General features: G+C 56.7%; 1 protein-coding gene across 2 annotated transcripts in view; it reads left to right on the plus strand.

Moving 5' to 3' along the window:
- The first annotated feature begins 213 nt into the window (after positions 1-213).
- The window catches only part of APC2 (APC regulator of Wnt signaling pathway 2), a 44523-nt gene continuing 19910 nt past the window's right edge, over positions 214-24826 (plus strand). The window contains exons 1-6 of one of the 2 annotated variants that reach the window (XM_074939560.1): positions 214-352; positions 20387-20545; positions 21422-21512; positions 23143-23320; positions 24215-24323; positions 24593-24706. In XM_074939560.1, the coding sequence (XP_074795661.1) occupies positions 299-352; positions 20387-20545; positions 21422-21512; positions 23143-23320; positions 24215-24323; positions 24593-24706 (705 nt within the window). In that variant the 5' untranslated portion in view covers positions 214-298. Of the gene's footprint in view, positions 353-20386; positions 20625-21421; positions 21513-23142; positions 23321-24214; positions 24324-24592; positions 24707-24826 lie in introns of those variants that run through there. The other variant, XM_074939561.1, reaches the window with a different exon arrangement.

Here is a 24826-nt window from a genome sequence, read left to right on the forward strand (position 1 = left end):
TGCTTCTGGCACCGTCGGCGTCTCCCTGGCTGTCTCTTCAGGTCTTGTGTATTCACCACCCTGCTCCTACCCCACCCCCATATTTTTCCAAGGCTCACGCTCCTTTGCAGCTTGCCTTGCACCCTTGAATTTTCCTCTTTTCATTGCTGTTGCATTAGATCTAATAGCTGGAGCCAAATGGGATCTGCTGCCACCTAGGGCTGGGAGCCCCGCACACTTGTAAAAAATTCCACGCCAAGGACCCAGCCCTTTAGGAGGAGACAGAGAGAGACAGATACAGCTGCAGGATGCAGGCTACATGGGACTGCTTTGGTTCCTGTCCTTTCTGCATTCGACCTTCTTTGGAGACAAGGTAAAGCAAAAGGCGATGGATATTTCAGGTGCAATCGACTGGCAAAGCCAGCTGACGAGGGTCGGGGGAGAAAAGGAATGATATTCCCCCTCTCCCCCCCCGCTGGTAGCTGTATATTCTGGCTGCCATCCTGAGTTGCATATTAAGCAGGGTCAGCAGCAGCCTCCCTGAAGCTGCAGGGGGTCTTGGGGGGGTTGGTGCAGGAGACATAGAGGGTGGGGGGCACGTTTGGGGACTGTGGTCTCTGCATGGAGTGATTGCGGTGGGGCTTTTGATCCATGCTCTGTTTTATTTGGAGGGAGATTGGGGCACGGTCGACATCATCATCTCCTCCATGTCTAGCCCCATGGCGCAGGGAGGTGCCTGGACTGGGGGGGACGTGGCCGCAGACTGTGTGTCCTGGCTCGGTTTGAGGCCGATGTGGCGCTGTGATGACAAATCAGATCTAGCAGGTTCAGTGGGGAGCCCAGAATGGGGACCCTTTGAGTTGGAGAACGGAAACAAAGCTCCCTGCGGTGGGAGGCAGAGCCTTGGCCCTGCCTGGCTGCCGATGGCTTCGGCACAATGGCAAGGTGTGTGTGCATTTTCTAGAGGCGTTAATTGCATAACAGACCGAGCAGGGCTAGCTGTGGGCCGAGCAGCCAGGGCTTTGCGCATGCTGCTTGGTAGGGCAGGTTCTACCCAGAGAGAGACCGAGAGATCCACGACAGCGGCTCTGCTTGTCTTTTTTTGCCCACCTCTCCATGCCGCTGTGTCTATACGGTGATGCACTGGGCTGATTCTCCATCCCCATCTCTGCATGGAGGGCTCTGCACCTCGGATTCCTCCACGCAGCTATGGACTCTGGGTGGCTGGGCTTCCCACAAAGGGTTACAGTGCGGCTGGGAGCCAGTGGCCATGGCGGGCTTCTGCTGGGTTCCTGGCAGCTCGCCGCTTCCATGGCGGGGGGATTGCAGGGATGTTGGGGGGGGGGTGTCTGTTGCCCAGCCAGGCAGGGCCCTGGAACCTCTGTTGTGCTGGGGGACGGGGAGGTGACCAGGTGGTGGGTGCGGAGGGGAGCTGGATCGATGCAGGGTCTGTTGTTCTGGCTGATCATCCTCTTACCCTCACAGCCTAGCCATCAGTCACAATGATGGGCCAGCTCCATCCTGGGTATAACTCCACCGACTCCAGTGGAGTTACACCAGGAAGGAATTTGGCCTGATATCATATTGCCTTTCATCCAGCAGCATCCCAGACCGCCCCCACGCGCACTCCCTGAGCTGCAGCTGTCTCTGGGGTGGAGCTCAGCAGCTGTGCTGCACTAGACACATGGCCCAACACGTCTCTTTGATGCGGGGAATTTCAGGGAGCACATAACCCCCCCCCCATTGCCCCACGCTGGGATCTAGGTAGGACGCTGGGGTTCCTGTCTTGTGGGGAAAATGCCAGGGGATATCTTAGTGACCGCAAGCGGTCTGGGCCTCCGTCTTTTGCGATGACACATCAAACAGTCCCCCTGGCCGTGCAGCGCCCCTAGAAGCCTGCTGGCAGCATTGCTTTGAAATTCGGAGGCCTGACGGTTGGGCCTTGTACGTCTCTCCTGGATCCGGAGGGTGTTTTCAAAGGATGGGGGCAGGGGCTGGCGTCTCGAATTGTACTGCCGAGTTCTGTACTCCTGGGGCATAACTGGGAGGGGCAGAACGTTAAACCGGGGCTTGGTGTCTGGCTTTGTTCGGGAATGCTGAGTGTCTGACAGCCCTGTAGAGACCGGCCTGAATTTCATTGCGAAATAGCTTTTCCAAGGCACTGATGTCTTGCTGCGGGGGGGGGGACCCGGGGCTGGAGCTGCCGAGGGGAGTGCAGGGCAGGACTGAGGGTCTTCAGCGGAGCTGGGTGTTGGGAATGGCAGGGGAGGCCCTGGGTTTGGAGTAGCAGGGGGGCTGTGAGTCAGGATTGAGGGGCACCAGAAGAGCTGGGGGTTGGGGGCTGGGGGGAACCCAGGACTGAGATAGCAGGGGGGGCTGCAGGTCAGGATTGAGGGACAGTGGCAGATGATTTTAAACAGCTTCTTGCATCGTATTCTTGTGGCAGGCTCTCTCTGCAGTGACCTGACCAGACAGCAAGTGTGAAAAATTGGGACAGAGGGTGGGGGGTATTAGGAGCCTATATAAGAAAAACCCCAAATATTGGGACTGTCCTGTAAAATCAGGTCACCTGACCGCAGCGTGGCCGTGCAGGCGGAGGGCTCTGCCTCCCTGTTCGGGGTGAATTGATACTCCTGTGCTAATGGACCCTCTAATTCTGGGTGACACTTACCGGGCTGGGGCAGGTGTGGTTAGGAGGTGGGATCCCAGGGCATAGGAGACAGCCAGTCCTCTTCCCCCCCGTTATTTTCCCCTCTGCTGCCTGGCCACTGTTGTCTCTTGCCCCTCTCCGCTCTGGGGTTGTACCCACTCCACATCTCCGCTGTTCTTCAGTTCACGGCCTGTCCCCGCCCCGTGTTTGCTGCGAGGAGCTCCACGCAAAGCCAGGGGCCTGGAGAATTTAGTCAGGGGAGGCTTGAAAACAGGCAGAAACTCAATAGCCTGGCCGGGGCCGTCCCAGCGCCCTAATCAAAAGCCAGCCCTGCTGGTGTGACTGCAGGTGGTATGTTGCCCTGCCCTGAAATAGTCTGGGACCTGTCCTAGTTCCCTGGGAATCGAGCTTTGTTGCCTCCCAGGTGCCCACCGCATCCCATCGCTGCGCCTGCAGGTGCTGGCAGGAGGGAGGGGCAGGGACGGCGCAGGGGGGATCTGTCAGAACTTGGGCAGCATGGGAGTGTCGACAGGGGGGCTTGGACTCTTATCCTGGCAGTGAGATCTTGGAGACAGTGGAAGAGTCTCCCCTGGGTGGCCATTAAATCCAGGCTGGACGGTGAGCTGTGAAACATACTGTATTATTACTTAGAGGCTCCACTGTGCCGGGCCCTGCATGGCCCCAGTGGGAGACGGTCCCTGTCACAGGGAGTTTGCAACTAAGAGACCAGATAGATAAAGGCTGGGAGGGGAAACTGAGGCAGTGAGAGGGGAGGCCTCCAATGGAGATCCTAAATCACCTAGGTCTTTCCATCTCTAGCACCTCTGCTCTCTTGTGTATACAACCCATACTGGGGCCAGTTCTGCCTTCCATTCCTGTGGACTTCTGGGGGATTGTGTGGGGGTAACAGAAAGCAGAATTTGAATCTCCTCTTGGGGGCTGGATCCTGATCTCGGGGATGCCAGTGCAAATCTGAAGTAGCTTCATCAGAGTTGTCAGGGGACTGGCTCTGAATTTGCACTAGCCTCACTGGGCATGAGGGCCAGATCCTGAAGTCAGGGGAGTGACTCTGGGTGCCACTGAGATCAGGATCTAGCCCTAAATCCATTGAGTTAAGTGGAGTGACTCCAGATTCACCCAAGTGTCCCTGAGATCAGGATCTGGCCTGCTGCCTGCCTTCACTTTCCTACTTCCTCTCCTATCTCTCCTCCCTTTAATCATTCCCACTAGGTCTCCCGGCCCCCAGAGCAGGGGCTGGCAGATGCAAATCTGCCCAGGGGTGTGTGCCAAGAGGAAGGATCTATCCTAGTTCCTGGTGATTTGTCGAAGTATAAAGATCCCAAGGCAGGTCCTGAGCCCGGGACACTTTGTTTATTTCAGAGCAAAAACAGATAAGAAATGAATACAGATCCCCGGGATCGTGGCGGGTCGTCGGGCCGCGCACAGGTGGGGAGGTGCTGCAGCAGGGCCATCCGTGCAGGATCTCGCTCTGTGAGATGTGCCCTCGTTATTTCATTCCGGCTTCCTCCATCTTTTCTTACAAGCCCATCAGTTGTGCCTTGGAGACTGGGCTCTGCACAGAGGCTGCTGGAGAGAACCCGGACCACCAGGCCTGGTTGGTGTGGGGTTCTCTGTTCCCCTCTGTGCCCACTTGACGCCCCCTTGCTTCCTGAGAGGCTTGCATTGGCTTTATTGGTGTGGGGGGTGGATGCACTGAGCTGCCTCTGGTTTGTAATCGTCCCTGCTGTACAGCCTGGGATATGTTCAGAGGTGGGTAGGGCTAGCTCTCTGGCAAACCCTCCCTTGGGGCTGTTTGTGCTGCTGGTTATTGGGTTTCTCCCCCCGCCCTCGCTCCCCCAGCTGGGTCCCCCTTTGCCTGGAACCAGCCTTGACTCCGGTTTCAATTAGTGGAAGCTGGTAACAACATGCTGTTTGTTTAATGCCCCCTGGGACCTGCCGGGGAGGGGGCTGCCGTGCAGAGGAGGTGTCTGTTGTGATGGACGTGCTGCTTTTCTTCCAGCGGGACTGTCCTCTGCTCTCTGCAGTTACTGCATGTGACTGGCAGCCCCCGGCGCCTCTGTCCCCACCCATGCAGCCCCCCCTTGCTGGCCTTCCTGAGCTGGAGGGCACCCCTGGGGGTGAGAGTGGGGTCTGGGTCTGAGTCTGAGTTTTGACCTGCACTAATTTGAAGCCAGGCAACAGCAGATGCAGCCCCCCTTTGCAACACCCCTTTGTAACCTCGCTGTGTGTTTCCCTCTCCCTTTCATGCTCCCCCCACCCAGCTCTCTGCACCCCATTCCCAAGGGCATCTGTGTGACAGCAGCTGCTGGGAGCGGAGTGGCCAAGCCACTGCCTTTCGCAGCCGGGGGGGCCGATAGCAGGCTGATTGCTCATTCATTATTCACCCTCTGTTCACTGTCACAAACTCCTCTTTCCACCGGCTTGGTCCCGATGGAGAATAAACCTCCCCTGGGAGCCCCCCCGTGGAGGGGGGGCGCCCGTCCCATTCTTGCACAGCTCCACTCTGACCCCGTGCTCCTGGGGATCAAACGTCCCATAGCAGGGTGAACCCGGCAGGAACTGAACCAGCTCCCCTAGGGGTGGGGCGGGTGGGACACAAGGCCAGGAGTGTCAGGGAAGAAGCTCCTGTTATTGGCCAAGGTTGTAGCAACCGGAGATGGAGGCAGATGCTTTACACCCAGTCGCCTACTTCCCCCTCGCTGACCTACGCCCTGGAAGGACCAGGCGACAGCAGAAGCACCTCGCACCCCCCTACCCCCCCCATGAATGCCCGGCTCTCTCCCACCTACCTCTAGCCCCCTCTGGGTACAAAGCCAGCTCCTGGCTAAGCAAGGGGAAGCTGGTTTGACTTTCCACCCCAGGAATCTCCCTGCAACATCTGGGCTGGTAGCGAAGACTCCCGGGCCTGGGGATGGTGCAGAATAGATCTAGTCCCTAGCAGTGATTTTAATTCTAGCACATGGAGGAACCAATCAACACAATGCTATTGTTTCCCCTGTCCCCCCCGCGTCCCCTCCTTGCGCTGCATCGACTAAAATTGGCCGTTGCCTCGTGAGAGCCGCAGGCCGAGGTGACGTGTCGTGTCCCCGGCAGATCTCCACGGCGAAGACGAAGGCTCCCGAATGTCAGGACCAGTAGATTTTCCCCCTCACCAGGAGTATCCATGGATACCGTCGCTTGGGTTCTTGCAGGGCTGCAGGGAATTAGACTTCCTGGAAATGAACACAGGAGCGTTTGCAGTGTTGGTCCCAGGCTGAGACAGAGACAAGGTTGGTGGGGGGGGAGGAAATACCTCTTATCGGACCAGCTTCTGTTGCAGGAAGGGAGACGCTTTCGAGCTTCCCAGAGCTCTTCTCCAGGTCTGGGGAAGGGAACCAGAGCGTATGGGGAGCACTGATAGTCCCAGGGGGGCAAAGGGCGAATGAAATTCCTCTTCGCCTGTGGAGATGGCACATGGGTCTCTGCCATCTTGGCAGGTCCAGATGGCCTAGCTCCGCCGGTCACTGTCGAGAGGGCTGTCACGAGAGGGGGTGCCCTCGGCTAGGCCTTGCTGTGCAGAGGGCTAAAGCTCCATCCCTTTCTGTGTTGCTGCGTACAATGAGACACTTCAGAGGGGCAGGTTTGTGCCAGACTTAGAACAGGGGCCAGGTCCTCAGCGGGTGTAAATCGTCACCTTTAATGAGTTCAGTGGAGTTACGGTGCTGCACCAGTTGGGGATGTGGCCCTGGAAATCAAAGGCTTTTTTTGTGTGCATTGATCAGCCATAAGGCTGGGGGAGAGTGGAGTTTCTTCCCCCTGCTGGCAAAGTCTTGGGGTTCTGCTGGGACAGAGGCCAGCAGCTGATGCCTGATGAGGGCTAGTGACTGGGACAGTGGCTTGGATTGGCAGTGAGAGCCGGGAGCCGCATTGGGAGCTTGCCGCCAAGTTACATAAGGGCTTTGCAGGGGGCAGGAGCTGTGTCTCTTAATTGATTTCCTGGCTGATATTTTCCCAAAACTATCAAAACACTCTGGAGTGTATAACGGTACTGAGCCAGATCATCGGGGGGGTGATCTGTGCCGCCGGGTGCCTGGCTCATGACCTCTACGTCAAAGGCTTGGCCAATGTCAGATAATGAAGCACCGTCGCTTCCCTGAGAACCTGTACAGTTACAGATCAGTAAACTGAGGCCTGGAGCGGGGAAAAGACATTGCTCATAGCCACACAGTGAGTCAATGGCAGAGCTGGGACCAGAACCCAGATGTCCTGAATATTACACCACCCTCCCCTTCCCAGAGCTGGGAATAGAACCCAGGAGTCCTGATTCCCAGTCTTCTGCTCTGGTCGCTAGATTCCACTGGCCTTGCCACAGGCCCTTGACTATTAGCAACTTGGGCCAGGTGCACATCAGTTCTCTACACAAAGTGCCACCCGCCTTATAGTGAAATAACGAGCCCCACATTGCTCCCTGTTACATGTTCTCAATCTTGCTTGGTCAGTCTGCATGTGCTAATTATCTACTAACTGTGTGTGGGTGTCCACAGGGCCACTCTCTACCTCCAGCTATGTCACTTTAATGTCAGCCACTGGCCTCTTCCAGAGATGTGGCGAGGCCAGAAGAGACCCTAAGTTCTGTCCATGGTGCTGAACCCTACGTGGGGGCTGGGCACAAGGAGTTACTATGGGCATCTGAATCACTGAGTGTCCCAAGTGAGGTCAGGGCTCTATTGTGCAAGGTGCTGCACATACACACAGTGAGAGAGCTCCTGCCCCAAAGAGCTTCCAATCTAAATAGGAAAGAGTGGGAGAGGGGGGGAGAAACTGAGGCACACACGGGGGAACAACTTTTCCAAAGTCCCACAGCAGGTCAGTGGCAGAGTTGGGACTAGAACCTGGGTCTCCTGAGTCCCAGCCAAGTGCTGCTGCTATCTATTGGCCTGTGCTACTGTCTAATGGGAGTCTCCATACGGCAGCATAAACCGCGCAGTTACCCCTGTGCATGGGGCGGGGCGCGGGGGGGTTAGACTTGTACTGCTTCTACTATCCAGTATTTTTTATTATAGCTTGAATGACTCACCCCAAGGCCTTTCCCCCTCCCTTGGCTTCCAGCCTGTAGTCAGAAAGATGGTGGCTGCCCATGGGGAGGGATCCAAAAAGGTGGGGGGAACATTCAGAGCAGCTGGTGCTGTGAGCACAGGAGCTCTGAGTTCTAATCCCGGCTCTTCCACTGACTCTGAGTGGCCTTGAGCAAGTCCAGTACTACCTCAGTTTCCCCAAGCTATAAAATGGGGACAACAACTGGTGCCCAGATATGGCACCAGAGCAGAAAGACTCCGGTTGGGGCCGGGGATCTAATCACGAGCATAGGGTCACTCGTTCCTCTGGGTTTGTGCTGCGTCGATTTGCCTTTGGAAGGTGTGAAGAATTACCTAGCTGCTAAGAATTAAATCCCCCTCGGGGGAGAACGTGACATTAATTTATAATGATGAGAACCTTAAAATAACACAGGCCTCAGATTGCTTGTCCCGCGGCTCAGCCTGTCACTGTGTGTGTCTGAGTGAGCGAGAGAGCGCGCACTTGCGGCCCGGCTGCATTGAGAAGAAGTGAGCTCCGACACTCAGAACGCACTTTCCGGTCCAGAGAAGAGCCCTGCGTTGCTGAAGCGAATGTTAGAGCTTCTCTGGAAAGATGCCTGTCTGGGACACCTGCTCTAGCCAAACATACGTTACTGGGCTCAATAAAGGGGTGACTGGTGCTCCAGTGGTCTCTTCTGGCCATAAAAATCTATGACTCGCTCAGGTTCCCCCAGACCAAAACACCCATTGCAGACGGGGAGACCTAAGAGGAGGCTGATGGGGTGTTGGCTGTACATCAAGCACGTTATGCCTTTTCCACCCCCAGTGGAGAGAACTTGTCCGTGCCTTGGTTTTCCCCTCTGTAGAATGGGGATGTGACCTTGACTTGCCTTTGTAAAGCGCTTGGAGATCTACGGCTGGGAAGCACTACAGAGTCGCCAAGCGGTTACAGCACGGCGTGAATAACATGACACAGTGCTTGGACTCGGCCTGGAGCACAGCAAGGAAAAGTGGCGGTGTGCGTGCCAGCAAACTGCAGATGATTGTTATCTGCGTTGTAGCTCGGAGCTCCAGCTGTGGGGCTCGGTGCCACACCAGCACCCAGGGAGGGGCTGGGCCTGCCCCAAAGAGCCGATGAGCTCAATAGGTGTGACAGACAATGGGTAGGAAGAGAGACAGTGGCCCAGGCAACATGCCTCTTCCTGAGGTACAGTTCTCCTCTATCCTGTGAGGTCAGGAAGAAATATTACCCTTATTTTACTGGTGGGGAATCTGAGGTGCAAGGCAGCTGTGATTTGCCCAAGGTAACAGGCAGGCCAAGGAATAGAACCTAGATCTTCTTAGTCACCCGTCCAGTATCCTACTCATTAGGCCAGCCTTCCTTTGGGAACAAGAGCCTTCAGAGAGGTGGATAACAAGGGGGCCAAAGATAATGACTGGTCAAATATTTAGTAGGGGGGAAAAGTGAAATTTGTGGCACCAAATTGAATGTAATGGTTTAAGAAAACCGGACAGGTTTTCATTTTCCCTCTTTATCTTGCGGATATTTCATTATTCACCCCGGCCTCTGCTATGCAACAAGGTCAGACTAATACTTCCTTCTGGCCTTACAATCTGTGCGTGTCTAGTGAGAGGGGTGGGGGAGCGAATACTTTGGATTGTTTTCATTAAAGAAACTGATGTTGCAAAATAAAGGGAATGAGATGTTCGGCTGTGACTGGAGGAGCCCTGCTTCTGCCATCGGTAGCATCTGAGGCCAAGGCCAGAAAGATACTAGGATGGGAATCGAAGCTAATTAAAAAGGAGTCAATATATTTCTTCCCTGATGTGGTTAGAATGCCTTTGCGTGAGAAACGCTTTCTATATGCTTTATCCAAAGGAGAGTTATGACTGTGACCTACCTGATCATGGTTTACAAGTCCCTGCATGGTGAAGAGATTTCCCTGGTACTGGGCTCTTTATCTAGCAGGAACAAGCATCTAATGGTCAGAAGCAGAAGTTAGACAAGTTCAGATTAGGAATAAGGGACTCGTTTTTAACTCCGGCAACAACTGACCTAGTGGTCTTGTGGCGTCTCCATCACTTCAAGTCCTTCAATCGCAAGTGGACATCTTCCTAAAAGAGGTGCTGCAGATCCAACAGACGCTGTGGGGTCGACCCAGAAATTGGTGGGTGGGGTACTCTGGCCCATCTGGCGTCGGAGGTTGGACTAGATGGTCATGTTGGTCCCTACAAGTGTATGGCTCCACGAAGGGCCAGATGTTCAGAGAAGCCCAGCAAGTCCTAACACAGAACCCCAGCGGGGTGATGCCCACTATGGAAAACCCAGCCCTCAGTCTGTATGGGCCTTAGGGAGTGCCTTCTTCTGGGACTGCATTCATGCACAAAGGAAATGCTGAGTGCGGAACAGAAGCTTGTCCATCTCACTTGATTTGAAGTGGGCAAATTTTGCCACGGTACAAAATGATTCATTCAAGTGATATTCATTTGTAACTCGGTCCCTCCGCTAGCCCCGATTTAAAACCAAGTTGCCTACGCCCCCGCAAAAGAAGAGTCAATCCCACTTCTATTGACGTCAACCGCAAGTTTCCACGTTGATGTCAGCGTGCGCTGGGCCATCTCCCCGGCTGCGTGAAAGGCAAGCACAGGAAAGGAAAGATCGGAAAATGCCCTCAAAGCTTGGGAGGTCCTCAGGATCCCTGGTAAATATCTCAACACCCACCTCAGCCCCAGGAAACTCCAATGCAGCTCCTACTTCATTAGAACCTGAGCAAGCCCCAGCTGGACTCTGACCCTGGCTCCTACCTTCTACCTCTGGGAATGGGGCATGTGCCCAGCAGCCAGGGTTAATTTGCATTCTCCATCTGTGTGAGCATTGCCCCTTTGCAGCTGAGCTGGGGTTGGTATGAAGGTTAATGAGGGAATGATTTTTAAAAGCATTCAGTTTAAGGGAAACAATCTACACCAACTCTAGAGTCGATGTTTCTCATTCTTTGAGCTGCTTCTCTCTCTGGGGCGTGGGCGTCTGCCAATTGAAGGAGCTGCGGGAGCAAGGAGCTGATAGGCACAGGTCTCCTTGTGCGCTCACGAGCACCAGTGCAGAATGGATGTAGGTCTGATCTGGTTGTGTGTTATGCTCTTTTTGATTGGTGTAAATGGCTGGGCCAGACTGGGGCTATGAGGAATTGGGCCTGAGAGGTCAGGTGGTCAGCAGGGGTAAATTGTCATGTCTGCATTGATTTCAGGGAAGCAATGGCCATTCACGCCAGCAAGGGAGCTGGGCTTAGATGTTCGATGAACAATATGTGATCTGGAGATGAGAGCTGTTTAAACAGATGCCGGGGGGAGGTCAACTCATTTGATCTGATGAAGGGCTGGATAATTGGAAAGAGGAGTGAGGGCATGCAGAAAGTCAGGGGAACAAGGAGCAAGGAAGGGAATGAAAGGTGGAAGGAGAGAAAGACAGAGCACAAGAGGAAAAGTGGAGGAGGGGTGGGGAAGGAGAGACCAGACTGTGGAAGAGAGTGGGGATTAGAGGGTGTCCTATAGGAATTCCTCCCCCAGGCATAGTAGCATTCCCAGGGATGGAGTTTGTGGGGGATGGAGGAGCCGAGGCTGGGGAAATACTGCCAGCAGCCACACCCCATTCCCCATCACAGCCGGGAACCTGGGGCACCTAAATAATTCATTTGCCTGCTGGAGCAGAAAGACAAATGCTGATTAAAGCAGCTGATGGAAAGGCTGGCTGGAGGGGGCTTTGTGTGCCATGGGCAAAGGGTGCGTGCAAGGTGTGGGTGGGGGGAGGGGGTGGCTATTGCTTTCCTATTAAGTCCTTCCTCGGAGGCAAACAAACCCATTGTGATGCTGTGATATTACAGAGGGCTGTCCCGCGGGGATTCCTCTGCCACTTGCCCGGGTGCAGTCAGAGACGGGGCCTTTGGATTTACTCTGTGGTGGAAATTCCACTGCTCTCTATTATTTGTTGTTGGTTTCTAATGCCCACGGGTGCTCTGAGCGCATCACTCAGACAAAGGGTCCCTGTGCCAAGGAGGGGAAATGTCCTCAACCTCCCCAATTTTCCTTTAATGTAAAGGTCTTTATGATTTCCTGATTGGGTTTCTTAGCAACCCGCTTGCAGCCCTGTCCGCATCTGGCAATCAAACCCCATTAGCTGGAGGTCTAGAAGGTACAGCCTGGCAGTCAGGAGACCTTAGTTTTAGTCTCAGTGTTGCCACTGGTGACTCACTTCCCCTCTCTGTGCCTCAGTTTCCCCATCTCTAAGGTGTTGCTAATGATACCACCCTCCTTTGTAAGGTGCTGTGAGATCTAATGACTGAAAGCGCTATGTAATAGGCAGGTATTATAGGTGGAACTAGGAGATGGGCTGAAGTGGTTTTTACTCAGACCCATCTGCTTTATGTCAACCTGATGACCACTTGGCTAGATCCTGCTCTGAAGCTTGTGTGTGTAAAGTGAGGCATCAGCACTGGGCCTCTGCGCTTGGTCCTGTATAAATACAGAACAAAGACACAGTCTCTGCCCCAAAGAGTTAAACTGGGCTCTAGATCAGCATTCATGGTTCTACTAATAGCCCCATGCATCTAGTAGCTGGTGGAGTTTTACATGCTCACATCCTTCTATTATGTGCATTACGGACGCGCCCAGAGTCTGTCAGGCATCAGAAGGCCATTGTGCTGGGAGCTGTACGTACGCGCAGTGAGAGACACTGCCCCGAAGAGCTTGCAACCTGAGTAAAGACTTTGATAAAAACTGCCCCAGTCCCTGAAGGTTTTGGGGAGCTTGTCCCGTTGCAAGGGAAGACGCTGGCTGATCGGCACCAGCCTTCTGCTTTTCACAACGCCGACCCTCGCTTTTTATTTCACCACAGACTGTTGTTGTCTTGAGCTGGGCCCAGAAACCCAGGATGGAGCTGGAATTAACAAGCACGCTTGCATCTATATTTGATGGCATGGTCGAGAGCCCAGGAAAAGAAATTGAAAGCCTCTTTGCCTTTATATTCCGGCTGCTGGGGTGCTATTGGCTGTCACCATAGCAACCAGAGAGCCTTGGCCCGGCTGTGATTGGCTGGCCCCGTTGGCAGCATCTCCTTGGCTTTTCCTGATTGCCATGATTTATTCAGCATCGCCTGGGAATCGCCCACGACGCAAGATTCATGAGGCTTCAAAGAGCCGCGGAGCCTTTTGTCTCCCATTGGGGCTTGTCTCTTCTTTATTTATTTAGTGGGAAATCGGCTTGGCTCTGGTTTAAAGGAACCCTCGGCCCATTATCTCTGCCGAGTGGGGCCTGCGCCGTGTCTTGGCAGAGCTGGTGGAGGGGAGCCGGTTGGCTGGCTCGGGAAGGACATTGGGAAGAGGAAAAGGGAGGCCCAAAGTGCAATCAGACTGGGGAGGACCAGAAACTCTTGCCCTGCTGGGGGCAGCAGGGAAGGTGTTTAAGGCACAGGAGTCGAGGACAGGACATCGGGTGCTTTGGCCCAGCTCTGGGAGGTGGGGAGCGAGGGAGGGCTGGGAGTCAGGACTCCTGGGTTCTCTTCTGGCTTGGAGAGGGAGTATACTCTGGTGGTTAGTGCAAAGGAGTCTGGGAGCCAGGACCCCTGGGTTGTGGTGAGGAGAGAGTGGGGAAGTGATTGAAGCATGGGACTCCTGCCTCGGAGCCTGATCCGTGCCTCGGTTTCCCCCTCTGTCACATGGGAATGATAACCTTTCCCTGCAGGACTGTTGTGAGGTTTAACTCATTGATGTCTGCAGAGCAGTTTGAAACCCTTGGGTCCTAAGTCAAGCAGGTTTGGGATTTTTCCACTGAAAGGGGTTTTAAAACAGGAAAGGGTATTTTGATGGAGCAGAGATTTTGTGAAAAAAGCCTGTTTTCCTTGAATGTTTTTGGCCTTGAAACGCAGAGACAGACAGAAAAGAAACCAGGATATCTGAGTTTTGTAGAAGTATTTTTTTGCAGGGGAAAACCAGTGAATTTCCCCACCAGCTCTGGTCCTAAGGTTTAAATGACTGACCACCTGGGTGACTCCAGGTGGGACGGTCTTGCATCCGCTAACTGGTGAGAAGAGGAAGCCCCCTGCTCAGACCCAGACTAGCCCCGTCCCTCCTGAAATCTCAGGTGGGTGAGACCTTGCGCAGTTTGCTGATGAGCGGGTGACAGTGCCCCATCCACAGAGTGCGTGAGTCTGTTACAGGCCCACCGAGGAGGGTTCGTTCTCGAGCTCAAACTGAAGCTCGTGCTTTTAGGTCCCTGGATCAGCCCCCGGGGGGTCAGACACAAGGGCGTCCGTCGAGGTTGTACAGGCTGGAGGGAGGGGTACTTGGCTTCTGCCTTGGCCCCACTACCAGGGGGCTTTCTGCAGCTGCTGGTGTTACTGCCTGGCTCTCTCGAATACCCCTCTCTAGAGCTTATCTGGAGCTTCTCAGCAGCAGATCTCAAGGTGCTTTACAAAGGAGGGTGGTTGTGTTACCCCATTTCACTGTGTACTGGTGCCACTCCGTGGGGGAGGGTGTTGCGAGCATGGCTGTTAATCCTGCTGTGGCAGATAACGAAATTTCCCCTCAATCTAGTTAAATCCTGGCCCCTTCCCGCTGCCCCAAGGCATAGGGCAGGGCTGGTTCCTCACGTGCTCATAGTACCCTCGCTCAGTGAAGTGCCAGGAGCCTGGCGTGTGGCTGTTACCTCCTTGTGCCCGGGCACGTGCTCGCACTCCACAACGGCAGCCCAAGCGCCGTCTCCCTCCAGGGTGCCCGCTGGCACCCCGAGCCATGTGCACGCCCACCCGGAGGCACCCCTGCACGATCAGAGCGGTGGGCACCCCTGCCCGCTGCCGCCCTGAGCCACGATCGCACCCCGAGAGAGACTCCGGAACGCACACCCGCCGTGAGATGTGGCGGCTCGCGCCCGCGTCCTGAAAGGCGCCCGTGCTCTGTGAGGCGTGGGCTAGCTCGCACACACGCGTGCGGAGACACGCGCGCTGACACGCTGGGACACAGACGCACGTGAGCTGCTGCCCACTCACCAGCCCTCTGGCAAGCTTAGACATTTAACGGGCGCTGAGCGTGGAATGGGGAAGCTGCTGTTGTCCTTTGTGCCCTCACGCTGGCCTCGTGCGAGCTCTCCCAGGGTACCCTGCGCCGAAGCCAAGGGGCAGCAAGCAAACGTCGTGAGCTCGGGGGGGAGCTTGAAGCCCGACCCATACAGCTCCCATCCTGATGCAAGGAGACTGGGTCACCCTGCAGTTCACATGGAGGACAATAAAGGACCCACTGTCTCCCCGTTCGCACTGGGAACCACTGGGTCCTGCACCCACATAAAAGTCTCTCGCAAGAGCCAGGGATGCCGTGTGAAACCATCGGGGTAACCGTCCCCCGGGGAAGTACAGAGACAGAGTCCTGAGCAACCAGCATGATTATTAGTTATTCCTCTGTCCACTCGTAAGATCTGATCGCCGCGGGCAACCGGGTGATGCCTTTGTCCCCATTATCTGAGACCCCGGGGTGCGACCCTTCTGTCCGTTCCACGCATGCCCCATGACGGCTCTGCCTTTTCCGGCGCTTGTGCAAAGGTAATCGCAAAGGGCCGGGTTCTGATCTCACTTACACGGATGTAAATCCAGAGCGACTCTGTTGGGGCCAGCGTGGGTTTAAATCTATAGCAGGGAACAGACAGCTGGCCTAGGGTAGTTCATGCTGATGTCCTTTAAAGGGGCCACTGGGTTTTGGTGCCCAGCTTGAGACACTGAGGCCGGATTTCCAAGGGCTCAGCACCCAAAGTGCAGCGCTCTTGGGAAAGTGTGGCCCTGTCTGGGGGGTGCTGAGCCCCTCTGAAAATTCTAGCCCTGGGACCTGAGTTTTAAGGGGTGCTGAGCACCCCCTGTTTCCATTGATGGGAGTTGGAGTGGTGAGTATTCAGCACTGCTGCTGAAAATCAGTCTATTAACCCCTCGGTGACTCCGTTTACTCCCTTGTCATAGAGAGACGGTATCTTCCTACTTCCTAGCGGCTTACTGACCTGTGCAAAGTGCCCTGAGCGCCTCAGGGGCAGGTAACACAGGAATGCAGCTGGGGCGATGGTGAGCTCTTGGGGGCACGGACTGTCTTTTTGTTTTGCCTTTGTACAGCGCCTAGCGCAGCACAGTCCGAGCCGTGACTGGGGCTCCTGGCTGCTACCACAGGATAAATAATTAATCATAATAAATTATGACTGAAAGAAACATTCGCTCAGCTCTTGGTTTGACTGGCACATAGGACAGCAACACCTTGCCGTAGTCGGTCCCCGATCGAAGAGAGAGTGAGTGTGTGTGTCGATGTGTGTGTGTCGATGTGTTTGTGTGTTGTATTTTAGGGTTCCATTTTTGTTCCATTCAGTTCGGGGGTACCAGAGCAGCTCCCGGCTGCTCACATCTGTGATTCTGGTTCCAATCTAGGCTGTGCGAGAACCGTCTGGTGGCTCATTGGTGGCACCGGGGTGAATGAGTCCTGATCTCGGTTGAGTTTCCAACGGATATGTCACAAAGACCCAGTAGTGCCATTATCAATAAGGGCCAGACTTCCCTCAGTGCGGGAGGGGGATGCCCATTGTTCTCGGTGGGGGAGGGGAGAGATGGCCCATTGTTCTCAGTGTGGGAGGGGAATGCCCTATTGTTCTCAGTGGGGGAGAGGGGATACCCCATTGTTCTCAGTGGAAGCTGCTAACTGCTGAGCTCTTTTGAAAACCTGGCCCTAAGGGTCCCCTTTGGTGGCCCCCTCAGCAGAGCGCCAAAGGACTGAATGGGGCAGCAGGAACCCAAACTTCCCCTTGGGCCCTGTCGGGGCCCCCTGGGGTTAGGATTGAGGCCCATTGGACTGGAGTGGGCCCACCTGCAACTCCTCCCCGCTGAGGGCTCCAGCCTTCCCCTGGGGCACCCCGTGCGGTGCCGAACCCCAGGCAGAGGGAGGGGGTTGCATCCTCAAAGGCAGCAGCAAAAAATATCCTGTGGGAGAATTTTAACCCATGCTCCAGTTGGGGAGGGAGGGGGGCTGCTTTCCTAGCCCCCGGGCAGCGTGTGAAGGAAACAGCGCTCGCGCGTGGTAAACAAAGCCCAGCCGCCATCTCCTGTCGGATTGTGGTGATGCCGGGGCGGGCGGGGGGGGCTGCTAGGAAATTAGCTGATCACGGAAGCCACCCCTGGTGAACGAACGTCGATGCGGCACCTGGGATGGGGCCGAACATGCAGCGTTCACCAGGACATCGGACGCCCCCCAGCCTGCCGGGCAGGCCCTCGGGGAAACGAGTGCAAAGAGGGGCCCTCCAGGACGCCCTGGCCTGGAACACGGAGCCAGCGGGGCAGGAGAAGGAGCTGGGGGCAGCCCTGAGAGCTGGAGGTTAGAGGGGATGGGGGGAAGCTGGGGGGTTGGATATGGGGTGAGCAGAGGAGGGAGGGTGCAGGGGACTGGATGACGGGGGGATAATTGCCCTGTTCTGGTCATTCCCTCCGAAGCACCTGGCCCCGGCCGCTGTTGGAAGACTGGATACTGGGCTAGCCGGACCATTGGTCTGCCCCAGTACGGCCTGCAGTGAGGGGGGTCTCTGGTGAGACAGAGGGGGCTCAGCAAGGTGGGATGGGGGAAAAGGATCCTTTGTTGTTCCCTTCCAAAGAAAAAGAAAGAGAAAGGAATGAGAGGGAGAGAGACCCAGGAGACGACAGACAGACAAGGGGGAAGGGTAGTGGAGGAGGTGGGGGAGAGATAGCACCTCTGGGGGGCTTGTGCAGGGTGATCAAGGGTGAAGGAAGGAGGGGGATGGGGGACACTTAGGAGTCAGCAGGGCCAGGGGTTGTAAGGGCCTGTCACTTGGAGGGCAGGTGGCTGGGCCTGGCTGATGAACTGCCAGCTCGGATTTAACCCTTTGAGTTCCCCTGGGTGTGCCGTTCTCTCTCTGGCTGGGGTCGGCTGTTCTTTGTGAACCTAGTCGGGGCATCTCACAGAATATCAGGGTTGGAAGGGACCTCAGGAGGTCATCTAGTCCAACCCCCTGCTCAAAGCAGGACCAGGACCAATCCCCAATTTTTGTCGCAGATCCCTAAATGGCCCCCTCAAGGATTGAACTCACAACCTTGGGTTTAGCAGGCCAATGCTCAAACCGCTGAGCTATCCCTCCCCCGCCCCCAATCTGGGCGGGGCGATCTGGGGGTGTCTTTTTGCTGTGTGTAGCGACTGGGGGGTGGGGGAGAGGAAATAAACACCAGGGTGTGGTTCAGAAATGGCCCCGAGGCTACAGGCTGAACCTGCTGCAGGGTTGGACTGTTACTCCTGGGTACTCCAGGGTTTTTCCTGAGCCCTCCCCTGCCAGACGGCGACTGTGTTGGCTGCGGGGTTGGGCTGGTGCCGCTGCCATGTCTAAAGGCCCCTTTACCCTCACGGAGCAGCCCTGCGGTGCTGTGCAAACCACCCCCCAAAGAGGCGATGCCAGGAGATGCCCAGCCCCTGCTTTGGGCATCACGAAGCCAGTGCGAGCACCTGGCTAATGCATCATTCAGCAAGTGATTGGCACTGGTGCCCCTCCCCAGTTTCTCAGCTCGGGGCCACGCTGCCAGCTCCTCCCCCTTGGGTGCCACGTGCCAGGCTTTGCCAGTGCAGCACTGCCTGGGAACAGGACGATTGCCTGGCACATTGCAGGGCCAGCTGACTCCTGCAAACCTGCGTCTCCTTGCATTAACTCTTTGAGTGTGCTCAGCTCAGCTAATAGCAAATCCCCTCCCTAATAAGGGAACCTGGCTGGGCTAATGCTGCCTTGCAAATGCTTCCTAATGGCGCTAATGTTGTAATCCAGGGTGAGATTAGCTCCCCCACGCTGGCGCAGTTTTGGGAGCTCCTTTATCTGGGGTGAGAGCCATGTCGGCTGCCCGACCAGCCCCGACAGGACCGGGAATGTCTGCCAGGGCAGCGGCAGGTTGGTGATGTGGGACGGGGGCCTCTGCTGCCAAGCTCTGCGCTGCCACATCCCGTGCCGGGAGACGGGGAGGGAAGAGCGAGAGGGGCCCTGCAGAGCAGAGAGGGCACATGGGAATAACAGCACAGGCTAGGCCTGCGAAGCCAGCTGCTGTGAGAGCTGTTTCCATACCCCTCTGTCCTCGCCCCTGTGGCCTGTCTGCCAGCCCCCTGCTATCCCAGCCCTGGGCTCTCCACAGCTCTGTCAACGTCCCTCAGTCCTACCTGACCCACAGCCTCTCTACTATCTCAGCCCTGGGCTTTGGCCCCTCATCCCCCACAATGCTACTGACCCTCAATCCCAGCATGAGCACCGCCTGGAGGGCCGAATCCTACAAGCACCTCCCCATGCAGAGCTCCCCCTGACTTCAAAGGGAGCCGCGCTGCGGGATCAGAGGTGTGAAGCACCCTGAGGAAGTAGAATCGAATTGGGTGCGTGGGTTTACACCCAACCGGCCCTTTCCAGCTGCAGTGTCCAAGTCCCGTTCCCCTTAACCTTCCTCGCAGCTGCAAACTCTTGGATTTGATCATCTATATGCGGCTAGGAGATTCTAGGAGCCCCTCTGGGGCCTGTGCTGTTTTTCAGTCAGCCACTAGGAGGTGCTGGAAAGTTTTCATCCCATCAAAGGGAAGCCCTTGGGATCCAGCCGCCCTGCTCCCACCCAACCACGCCGAGTGTCCCCCGTTGGAGCCTCCAGCCCAGGGCGGGTGTTTCTGGTTGAGCGGGTGGGTGTGGGGTGCGGGGAGTGGGTGCTGGTCACTGCAGCAGGTGCACCGTCATTCCGAGGCCAAGGGGAATCCCGGGAGCTGGGCGTGTCCTTCCAGGGGGAAAGGCAGGAGAGACCCAAAGGAACCATGACCTGAGGATCCCCTCGGCCGGGGCCTGCTGCTCTCTGAGCCCCGGCAGCTCCGTCACCCCCCGGCAGGATCCTTGCCCAGGAGCTTCGTCCAGCAAATGCTGCGGAGAACAAAGTGGACGGTCGGGCAGGCTGCGGGCGCATGGACAGAGATACTGGTGGGGGAGATGGGCAGAGAGCTGCAGCAGATGGGGAGAAGGTCGGCTGGTGAGATAGGAGTGAGAGAAGAGATGGTCCCTAGAAGGATGCACGGTAACGTGAGCTCACTGGGCAGGTCCTAAGGGCAGCGTGGCTCAGTGGGTCGGGTGCTGCCGTTTCCAGCTCTGCTCCTGGCTGGCAGGGTGACCCTGGGCAAGTCACCCCCCACCCCTGTTCCCCTCTGCCTGTGGCACTGAGCACACCGGCCTGGGCTGCAGGTCTGGGGCCAGTTCTCAGCCCTGCGGCCGACTCCCTGGGTGACCTCGGACAAGTCGCTGACTCTCTTTCGGCCTGAGGTCCCCAATTGACAGGTAGGACTAATAACCCTGCCTTGGTCTGTCTTAGACTGGGGCAGGGACTGGTGCCCCGGGCAGCACCCTGGGGCCCCCATTTCTTGCTATGGTACTTCTCTGGCCCCCCTTACCTAGGATCTGAGCCCCTGCCCATCTGCAATGGATTTCTCCCGTTAGCCAGCACTGAATCAGGACCTGCAAACTCCCCACCCCCCGTGCACAAGCCTCCAGTGCTTCTGCTGAATGGGGATCAAGCTGGACACTGCTGGAACATACCTACTAACAGGGCGCTCCAGGGCGCAGGGGGTCCCTGCCGGGGACGGCGCACCCACGTCTCTCTCTTTCCCAGGCACTGGAGGAGCTGAAGATGTCTGGCTCCATAGCATCCTATGACCAGCTGGTGCGGCAGGTGGAGGCCCTGAAGAAGGAGAACACCCATCTGCGCAGGGAGCTGGAGGACAACTCCAGCCACCTCTCCAAGCTAGAGAATGAGACCTCGGACATGAAGGTGAAGGCGCTGCCGGCCCCAGGGCCCAGCCCTCTCTCCCGGCCCTTGCTGAGCAAGTCACCCAACGCCCTGCAGCAGGGTGGGGTGGCGAGTTTTCATCTGGGTTTCCTGGAGAGGGAGGGAGGCCTAGTGGGCGGAGCACAGGGCAGGAAGCTGGGAGGTCCAGTGTTCTGACCCCCTGCTCTGCTTTTGGACACGTTCTGCTCGGATTTACACCCTGGCTAGGCAGTGAATTTGTCCTTTCCATGCCTCAGTTTCCCCACCTGGAGCTAAGACTCTTTTTCCCTTCACCCCCTCCCCCCAAAAGGTTTAATCAGGTCCTCTCTGTACTAGAGCTCACTGGGTCATGTATTTAATGGTCTCCCCTTCCCCCCCGCCCCCGGCAGCTTGTGCTTCAGTCAGAGCATAGGGAGAGAGTAGGAGCTGAGCGCATTCGTGATCCCCCCCTTTGTGCCCCCCCCCCCTCCGCTGGCCTGGCTGGAGCGATGCCAGCTGAGATGTTGACTTTGCCTCTCGTTCCCCTGCTGCTGGGAAGAGCTGGTGAAAGGGGCTGAGCTAGGAGCCCTGGAAATGGATGTTCTTGGCCCATCCCCTGGCCCCGTACGTGTAACCCACACGCTTGTGGTGGTGTGTTCCTCACTGCTGGTGCCTAGGCCACGCGTAGCAGCTGGTGGGCCTGCGCCGGCCATGGCTAGTGCAGGCGGGGGTTTGATCCCTGCTGTTGACAATCCCCCCAGGAGCTCAGCCAGCCTGCCCTGCGGGATCCCCCTTAGGAGTGAGAGGGGAGCCCCGTCTCTGTGGCCCATCTGCATCTTGGCTTCTCTGCAGGGGCCTGGCTGGCTTGACTCGTTCGCGCTGTATTCCTCTGTTTGTTAGGAAGTCCTGAAGCACCTTCAGGGCAAACTGGAGCAAGAGGCCCGGGTCATGGTGTCCTCCGGGCAGACGGAGGTCCTGGACCAGCTGAAAGGTGAGTGAGCCCAAAGAAGTGACCCGTCCAGTGAGGTGAGGGCAGGTGGGGTTCTGTTCTGCACAAGGGGAGTCCTGCAGAGCTTATGGTGGCCGGTGGGGTGATGCAGCAAGAAGCCCAGAACCTGGGGGCTGGGGGCAACATGGAAAGTAAATTGTCCTTGATCCAAGAAACAAAAAGGCCAGTGTTCTGCATGGCGGGGAGGACTGGGGCCAGGACTCTGGGGTTCTAGTCCCAGCTCAGATGGGGGAGTTGTGCTTAGTGGTTAGAGCAGGGTCCTGGGGGTTATCAGTCCTGGATTCTGTTGCTAGCACTGGGAGGGGAGTAGGGTCTAGCGGATGGGCTGCTGGGTTGGGACTCGGGAGATCTGGGTTCTTTTCCCAGCTCTTCCACTGACTCCCTGTGTGACCTTGGAGAAGATCCTGATCCTTACTATGCATCAGGCTCTATTTAACTTTACACACATGGAAGTTGCATGCTGCAAGGGTGGGAGGGAGAAAGGATTTCTAACCCTAGACCGCTCATTTAATAATAGGAATCTAGGGCCAATGATCCATTGACTCCTTCAATGCACCTATCGTCCCTGATCCTGCAAACACCTACCTGTGCGCTTGAAACACACGAGCAGTTTCATTTGCTTCAGTGGAGCTATCCTGCTTTGCACCATCTGAGGAACTGCCCCCAGGACTGGCCCTAGACCAAATGGTGCCCCAGGCAAAGACCGTCTTCGGCGGACCCCGCCTCCGTTTGAATACCTTCTTTTTTATTGCATTTGCAGCCCATTCTGCGACTTTGATGCACGATTTACGTGCATGATTCATCCCTATCTTATAAGACGATAAATTTGTCTGATAGCATGAATAATTACAGATTTACAGATCCTAACAACAAAAACAGCACCCCCCGAGTCCGGCACCCCCCAAGCCTGGCACCTCAGGTGCCCCTTAATCCAGCCCTGTTCCTCCCCCATCCCCAGTACCAAGGGAGTCCCTGGCAGAGCCAGCCAGAATCCTATTCAGACACAGGTGCGCGGTTCCCTTCCCAGCGTGAGCAGAGCATGAGGAGGCGCTGGCCCACTTAACTCCCCTTAACTCTGCCCACTTCCATCTGATCCATGAGCAGCCTTCACTTTGCTGGGAAATGCATGTGGCGTATCGGGGCAGCATATTATAATAAGCTAGCGCTCCCCACTCCCACCATGCTGAGTTTGCTGGTGTGGCCGGGACCAGACTGTGCGATAAGCAGGGTATGGAACCATGTAACAACCAGGGGCTCGATTCACTGCCCCACCTATGACCCGGTGTGTGGGATTCACCCCAGGGGGAAAAGAGGGGCAGGGATTGTGTGAGCAGTCACCAGGCCCTGGGGCTTCTGACGGAGCTGAGGATGCAGCTTGAAGTGGCTGCTGGCTGGGACAGCGTAGCCTGGGTTCCCCACCCTCTCCTGAGGCTGGCCCGGCTGGCTGCTGGATGCTGGCAGAGGTTGTTTTGAGGGTGCCTTGCAATGCTACAACCGTCCTCTCGGGGGAGCAGCGATCCAGGGCCGGGTCAAGACCTGGGGGCCTCTGGCAAGGCTCAGTCCCGCTGTTCCTCTGACCACCGTCCACACGAGGTTCTTGCTGCCTCCCCAGCTCTGCAGATGGACATCACCAGCCTCTACAACCTGAAGTTCCAGCCTCCCGCCCTGGTGCCTGAGCTCGCCTGCCCCGAGGGCAGCCCCCTGCACTCAGCTGCTCCCCAGAAGAAGGACAGCATGGGGGAGCTGAGTCGGGCCACCATCAGGCTGCTGGAGGAGCTGGACAGAGAGAGGTAAACTTACACACCCGCCAGCCTGTCTCTGTATGCCCATATACTTCTGTCTGCCTGCCTCTCCCCCTGCACACCTGTCTGCCTGCCTGGCCTCTTACACACCCATCTGTCTGTCCCCCTACACATCCCTCTGTCTGTCTGTCTGTCTGCCTCTCCCCCTGCACACCTGTCTGCCTGCCTGGCCTCTTACACACCCATCTGTCTGTCCCCCTACACATCCCTCTGTCTGTCTGTCTGCCTGCCTCTCCCCCTGTGTGCCCATCTGTCTGTCTGTCCCCATACACATCCCTCTGTCTGTCTGTCTGTCTGCCTGCCTCTCCCCCTGTGCGCCAGTCTGTCTGTCTGTCCCCATACACATCCCTCTGTCTGTCTCCGTATACCCATATACCTCCATCTGTCTGCCTCTCCCCCTGCACACCTGTCTGCCTGCCTGGCCTCTTACACACCCATCTGTCTGTCCCCATACACATCCCTCTGTCTGTCTGTCTGCCTTTCCCCCTGTGAACCCACCTGTCTGTCCCCCTGTGCACCCCTGTGTCTGTCTGTCTGTCTCTCTCCATCTTGCCCCCATCCCCACAGTGTCTGAGCCCTAGCTCACCAGGTGGCTAAGGGACCCCTTTGAGGCTCCCATTACCCAGCGTCCTGCCCATCACCTTGCTGCGTGCCCCGGCCTGGGACGCTCCCAGGGCCCTTAGCCAGCCCTTGAGCTGGGCTCAGTGTGGGGAGAGCCTGGTGAAGAGGCTCCTAGAGGATTTATCCCTCTCCTGTCGCTCTTCCCCCTCCTCACGAGGTTTCTGGCTGGGCCTGGGGTTGGGTTGGTGTCAGCACTGGGGGTGGGGTCCATGGAGTGGGGCGTCCATGACTGCCCGCCCTCTATCCCTTCCCCTTCTCCAGGTGTTTCCTGCTGAGCGAGATTGAGAAGGAGGAGAAAGAGAAGCTCTGGTACTGCACACAGCTGCAGAGCCTCTCCACGCGCCTGGACGAGCTACCGCACGTGGAGACGGTGAGTCCCTGGTCCCAGGGACCAGCCCAAGACCTGAGCCGACCGGGATCCCTTCTCTGCCAGGCGTACCTGGGTGCTGGGAGGTCCCAGGGGCTCAAGGGGTGTTGAGGACTCAGCCCAAGACCTGAGCGAGTCCCCTGTCCCGAAGGATGCACTTTGCCCCGTGGGATGCGCCTCCCGTAGAGAATACCCTGTGCTGGGGGAGAGCGGGGCCAGCCGGGCTGCTGGGATCCTGCCCCTCACGCCCTGCCTTTCCTCCCGGCTCCCAGTTCTCTATGCAGATGGATCTGATCCGACAGCAGCTAGAGTTCGAGGCCCAGCACATCCGCTCGCTCATGGAGGAGCGCTTCGGGACGACCGACGAGATGGTGCAGAGGGCTCAGGTCAGGGCAGGGGAGCTGCTCCCTTCCTGCGGGTTATTTCCCTTCAGCCTCCCCCCTCTCCCCCCAGTAATGCAACCCCCCCCTTTGCAAAACCAAGTAATGGGAGGGATCAGACTGCAA

Source organism: Natator depressus, chromosome 25 (genome assembly GCF_965152275.1).
Source record: "Natator depressus isolate rNatDep1 chromosome 25, rNatDep2.hap1, whole genome shotgun sequence".
In the NCBI taxonomy this organism is placed as follows: domain Eukaryota; kingdom Metazoa; phylum Chordata; order Testudines; family Cheloniidae; genus Natator; species Natator depressus.